The sequence below is a fragment of the Malania oleifera genome, chromosome 4, assembly GCF_029873635.1.
Source record: "Malania oleifera isolate guangnan ecotype guangnan chromosome 4, ASM2987363v1, whole genome shotgun sequence".
NCBI classification, from domain to species: domain Eukaryota; kingdom Viridiplantae; phylum Streptophyta; class Magnoliopsida; order Santalales; family Ximeniaceae; genus Malania; species Malania oleifera.
This window is the reverse complement of record NC_080420.1, coordinates 109022432-109028946: the sequence shown is the minus strand read 5'-3', so window position 1 is coordinate 109028946 and position 6515 is coordinate 109022432. Positions and strand designations below refer to the sequence as shown.

General features: G+C 32.1%; 1 protein-coding gene across 4 annotated transcripts; it reads left to right on the top strand.

Moving 5' to 3' along the window:
* Positions 1-711: 711 nt before the first annotated feature.
* LOC131154351 (protein RKD5) lies at positions 712-3531 on the top strand. 4 transcript variants are annotated; one of them, XM_058107061.1, is made up of 4 exons: positions 712-1093; positions 1756-1939; positions 2404-2621; positions 2817-3531. In XM_058107061.1, the coding sequence occupies exons 2-4, from the start codon at positions 1801-1803 to the stop codon at positions 3003-3005; spliced, it is 546 nt and encodes a 181-aa protein (XP_057963044.1). In that variant the 5' UTR covers positions 712-1093; positions 1756-1800; the 3' UTR covers positions 3006-3531. The 4 variants fall into 4 exon arrangements, with proteins under 4 accessions (XP_057963044.1, XP_057963045.1, XP_057963046.1 ...); XM_058107062.1 differs by having other exon boundaries at positions 905-1093; positions 1756-1930; XM_058107063.1 differs by lacking the exon at positions 712-1093 and adding an exon at positions 1164-1652 and having other exon boundaries at positions 1756-1930.
* Positions 3532-6515: the final 2984 nt, after the last annotated feature.

The following is a 6515-nucleotide window of genomic DNA, read 5'->3' as shown; positions in this document are numbered from 1 at the left end:
ACTCCTTCATGCTTCCACTTGTCAATCTCACACAATCTCTCCCTCTGAAAACGAACCGAATGAAGAAAGCCTTTTTGCTTTGAGTTTCTCCAAATTTAGAATTAATCATTTCATCTGACAAGAAGTTTCGATCTAATGACTCCTATGATTGCCGTGAAAGTTAGTAGCCTCTTGAATCCTTATTAAACTAAGTCCAAATGGAAACAAGATTATCTTCCCTAAAATCCAATAAAACTCATTTCTTCTCAAAAATACTATCAACGCCTACCTTTTTAAAATTCATAAAGTGCTTATGTAAATATTTTTAAATGTTCAATGAAAAAATACAAAAATTGCGCCAATTGAATATGAGGATCGCATGCCAAAAAATTAATGATGATTTCTAGCTTGTAGTCATTCTTAGATCTCTCCTCTAGATCAAATTAAAGTAGAGATGCTAAAAACTCTGTGTCTAAAAGAAATATGAGTTATGCAAAATTAATTTTATTATTCTTAAAGGATGTTTAGGTTCTAAAATAGTCTCGACATTACAGCAATATTTTAGAACATGTAGAATATGTTATTATTGGCTAACAAAAAATTAAAAATCTAACTTTGTGGTCACAAAAAATTGAAATTTTAACTATTTGATCAATTTTCTTTTTAAGAAAACAAAATATTCCTATTACATCGTATCAAAGATAAAAAGAGCAATTCATCATAAATTTCTTATTTTAATTCATTACAAACTTGTTAAATGTCGATACAAGAGGAGATATTCTTTTATTTTATATCTCATTTTATCCTTCTTAAGATTCAAATCCGAGAAAAAACATGTCTCATTTATTTTTATGCTTAATATTTTTTCCCCTAATTTCAGCAGCCAACAGATTCATTTGTATGATTATAGAAAGAGTGGAAAGGCACTCCTCTTTGCTGTTTGCATCTGATCAAGAACAAAATAAATAACAAAAAACAAAAATAAGACAAAAAGGCAAAAAGAAAAAAAGAAACTGACGAAAGCCAAAGCCCAAAACTCAACCCTAGGTCCAAGTTCTCAACTCTCAAGCTGATCGAATCCATCAAGCTGTGAGCAGAAGTGTTGATCCACCTGGTTAGTCTTCTTCTTTTTCTTCTTCTTCTTTATCAATCCGGTCGAACTTGTCTGGCCTTCGCCATGTTTGGGGACACATTGACGACATTGCTCCTCAAGAAAAGTAGAGTGATTGATTTTGCATGTGATTGTGTTCATCTCTATGTAGCTGTTGGTGCTTTCTTGATTTTCAGGCAGAATGGTGACTCATTTTTTTGTTTGTTTCGATTTTTTTTACAATGCATTTTAGGAGGTGTCTTCCATGCCGTTATCATTATTTTATATGAGAATTTAAACTAGAAATTGACCGTTTTGTTTATGAGTGGGTCTCTCTCTCTCTCTCTCTCTCTCTCTCTCTCTCTCTCTGAATGGTGACCCATTTTGTTGTTTGTTTCAATTTTTTTTTTTTTTATAATGCATTTTAGGAAGTTCTCTTTCATGTTCTTATCGTTTTATCTATGAGAATTTAAACTAGAAAGTGTACTTTTTGTTAATGGGTGGGCTTCTTTCTCTATATATGCACCCATTATTGATCTCTCTCTTAATCATGATGCTTGGAACTTTCGAGCTTATGGCATTGGTATTTTGGGTTTTTTTTTTTTTCCTACTTTCAGAAATCTAAAGCTAAAGTCAATACCTACATTAGGCAATGATCTTCTAGTGATTTTCCTGTTAATCTGCAGAATAAGAAACGAAACTAAGAATCAAAGCAGATTCCACCAGAGAGAATGTGCGAAGATAAGAAAGATGATAACCATCAGTCAGAAAGAGCTCTGCCCGTGCTTGATCAGGATCTTAACTGTCTTCCCTTTCCAGTACCCACATCAGAGTTTTCTGAAAATCAACAATTTGACCAAAGTACACCAGGTTTAGTTATATGGTTCTCCATTTTTTAGACTTTCTTCAGCATGGAAGAAGCTTTGATCAATTACCAAGACTTGGTTTGTTGTCAAACTTTCTAGTATCATGTGGCTGAATCCCTAGATTGAAAATTTGGTTAGTTTTCTTTTGGCTGCAACATACAATAGATTTCTGGAACTTAATTTGAGTAGAGATTTTTCATTTCTTTCAGGGAAAAAATAGCAAATTCTGCTATATTTCAATGTCTTGTGCCTGTAGTAATGTTCACTAATTATTTTCCCCTCACATTTCCCCTTGGGGAGCCCATTCATGTACCCTTCAAAAATCAATACACAGTTTTCTTTGTAAAATTAGGGCATATACACTTTATTGGTGACACGATTGGGGGATAACTTTTCTTGGAATTTCCTTTAAAAGAGATGTGAATGTGAATGCTTGATTTTTCTTACAGTTTGGGTGGACAATTGCAGGTATTCTGGTAAATAAGAAAAGGAGGGCTGCAACTGAACATGTAGCTAGAATTGCTTTGGCTGATCTTGCCAAGTACTTTGACCATCCAATTGTTGAAGCTTCGAGAAAATTAAAAATTGGAGTCACTGTACTCAAGAGGAAGTGCAGAGAATTTGGTATTCCTCGATGGCCGCATAGGAAGATCAAATCTCTTGATAGTCTCATTCATGATCTACAGGTAGTACTTTTCATTCCCTGTTGATATTTAGTTTAGTTTATTTTGTGTTTAATACATATTCACACCCGTACTAAAACCTCTCTTATTTACAAGCTCACACTTCTAGAGTAAAGCAATGCATATATATATATGGACAGAACACCAAACAAACAAATATGCATGCACATATTTTTGTCTCTAAATATTTGTCTACAGGAGGAGGTGGAACGACAGCAAGAGGGGAACAAAGCTGCAGCCATGGCAGTGGCGAAGAGGCAAAGAATGTTGGAGTGTGAAAAAGAAGTCATAGAAAGGAAGCCTTTCACAGAGATACAGAGAGAGACAAAGAGATTCAGGCAAGATGTTTTTAAGAGAAGGCATAGGGCTAGAGCTCTCAAGAACTAGTGCTAGTTGGTCTCACCCAGTAGGATATCATCAGTATATTGAAATTACAAGGTCAAGATCTAACCATTGGAGGCAACGCCGCCTGAATACCGTTTGCATCATTGTGCTTCTGATGGTGTTTATGGCGTTTCAGATCTCTTCTATGATCTGCAATTTTGGCATTGATTTGTCAACAGATCAATGGCATCTTTTTGGGTTAGGACCAAATGTTTTGTGAGGTAGTATGTGCAATGGGCTTCCTTGAACCGACAATGGTTGGGGTGGCCCTGGCTAGGCATTACCCTTAGCATGAGTCTAGCCCATTTGTTTATGATCTAAGATATGTGAACTCTAAACTAGCCCCCCATGGAAACCTTTTTCTGCCATTTATTTGTTTTGTATTATTACATATTCCGGCTGTTTCAAGCTTAAATTTTAAAATTATGGATAGATCTATAGGAAGGATAAGTGAGCCATATATTAGGCTGGCTTTCATCAACTTGCTAATATCACATTCTTGGAGTTAGAATTTGACTTTGAACCTAAATCACCTTAGTAAGTTCCCCAACAGGGATCCTATTTTATTTGGTCGTTGAACTTACTTTATTGTGTGTTTGACATTTATAATATAATTTAGGCAGTTTGTGCATTTATTGATTACTAAAGCTTCATGCATCAGACGTCAATGAATGACTGGGAACTGGTCACATGGTTGCACTGACGACACGATTCATATATTACTTTGACAGTGTTGCCTTTTACCTTTTTTCCTCTTCCTTCTTTAGATTGTTCAGTGAAAATTTTGTCCAAGTCAAAGAGTATTGAGTGCAGAAGCGATTGTGTTAAGATGCAAGTAAACTACATTAGAAAGCTGTTTTCATCCCTTATGGCAGTAAATGTTCTTTTCTTATTGCTCAGGTGGTTTGGTATCACTATTAAAAATTATCAAAGTGAAAGCACAAATAAAACTGAAAACCGGACATAGAAAAACTAAAAATGAAAACAAGCAACCTTCCAAAACTAAAAAAATTAAATACTTAATTAAGTGCATGTTAAATTTTTTCCTTGTATAAAATAACAAATAAAAATATGATTAAAATGACAAAAATACTACAACAACAACAAAACTAAGCTTTAGTCCTACTAAGTGGGTTAGCTATATGAATTTTTTTTCGTCAATTTATGCGATCATGAACCATTTCTTTTTATGGATTCAAGGATATTAAATTCTTACTCATTATCTCCTCCCAAGTTATTTTTGGTCTATCCCTACCCCTTCTACTATCCTACACATTAACTAAGTTACTCTTCCGATGTATTATGTGACCTACGTTTCAAGTATTCATACCATCTGAGTCGTCCCTTCATTATCTTATCTTTTATAAGAGTTACACCTAACTTACCGCAAATATGTTCATTCCTTAATTTATTTTTTAATGTTATACCATTCATTCATCCAAACATTCTCATCTCGACAACTTTTACTTTTTGGATATTATGTTTTTTCATCGCCCAACATTTTGATCCATATAGCATAACTGGTCTTATAACTATCTCATAAAACTTCCCTTTCAATTTTAAGGGTATTTTACGATCGCAGAGTAGACTTGAAACACTTCTTCTATTTACCTAACCTGCTTTAACTCTATGCATTACATCATCTTTAATTTCTCCTTTAACTTGCATAATAGATCCAAGGTATCTAAATCTACAAGTGCTGTTTATTTCTTCATCACCAAGTTTAACTTTGTCTCCAATATTCCTCCTATCATTACTAAAATTACATTTCATATATTCTGTTTTATTTCTACTTATCCTAAAGCCTTTAAATTCCAAAGTTTCTCTCCATAATTCCAATTCAGCCTCTACTCCGTCCCTAGTTTCGTCAATTAATACAATATCATCTGCAAACAACATACTCCATGGAACCTCCTTTTGAATACTTTTAGTCAATTGGTCCATCACTAAAGCAAAAAGATAAGGACTCAAAGCAGATCCTTGATGTACACCTATGGTGATTAGAACTTTTCTAGTTTCTCCATCTATAGTCCTTACACTAGTCATTACTCTATCGTACATATCCTTAATGACATCGGTATACCTACTACATACACATTTTTTTTTTCTTTCTAAGACCCACTATAGAACTTGCCTAAGTATCCTATTATATGTTTTCTCTAGGTCAATAAATATCATATGCAAGTCCCTATTCTTTCCATTAATTTTCTTAAAAGATAAATAACTTCTGTGGTAAATCTCTCAAGCATAAAATCCAATTGATTTTCTAAGATCTTCATTTCTAACCTTAAAATGATAAAAATATAAAGTATAAAATAATATAAATTAGAAAATTTTACAAATAGACATTAATTATAATTGCTCAATTATTGTATTTTAAACTCACTTTTTAGTGCTCCAAGAATAATCCTATTGTATTTTGATGATTGAAAAATGGTAAAAATATATTTTTAATGAATTTATTAGTTTTAAAAAATTTTATGATAGTTTTAATTATGTTTTAAATTCATATGGTTATTTTATTTTTATTATTTAAAATTTTGTATGGAATGAATTAATCCACAAAGATGAATTTGAGATATTAAAGTATTGACAACAATTGAAAATCATAAAACTCGTGTTTAGCCTGTCTTGTATCGTTTTTGTTTTTGATTTTTTGTTTTCATTTCTATACAGTAAAAATTGGATTATGAAAATACATTTAATAATGTTGTTGGTTTTTAAATTTATTTTTTGGGTAGTTTTCAGCTGTTTGGGAAAAAACTAAAAATCAAATTTTATGGTTTTTAGTTGTTTTTTGGCAACCCATTTCTAGAACATTTTAGTATGAATTAACAGTTTTGGATCTAATCATTCATTTTATCTATTTTTAAATAAAATAAAATAAAATGATCATAGTAATTTTGAATATAATTAAAGTAAAAATGCCCATAAAATTGGAAAAACAAATAAAGAATAATAAATTGTCATTCACAATTAAGATTGTTCTTAAAAGGAATTTAAAAATAATAATAATTAAGTAAACTAATAGATTTACTTTGAAAAAAATTAATAATGAAAATAAAAAACTAGCAATGTAGATAAATGCATTGTCATAGCTTATTCTTTTATTATGCATTAGCGGAACAGAAAACATAAATGTTTCTCTTTGTGCATTTCTTGATTACTAGAGCATGTATAAGACATCTGTGAACTGCTAGAAAATGTTACATAATTGACATGGACATAGGTAGGATTGACTACGTGCTTCATATATTAATCTGACTTTTATTTTTTTCCCTTCTCCTTCCTCCATTGGATGGGTTGTCTGGTGAAGGTTTTTTGAAGTTCAGGGTGCTGAGTGCAGAATAGATTTTGTCAGAATGCAAGCAGACTCTATTTGAGACCTGCTTTGATCCCCATACAGCAGTACATGTTCTTTTCTGATTGCCTAGTTTTTCTTTTGCTTTTGGACAGTTGAACGAGTCAAAAAGTAAGGACCGTTAGTTGCTTTTGGACCCTTTCTTTTTTAAA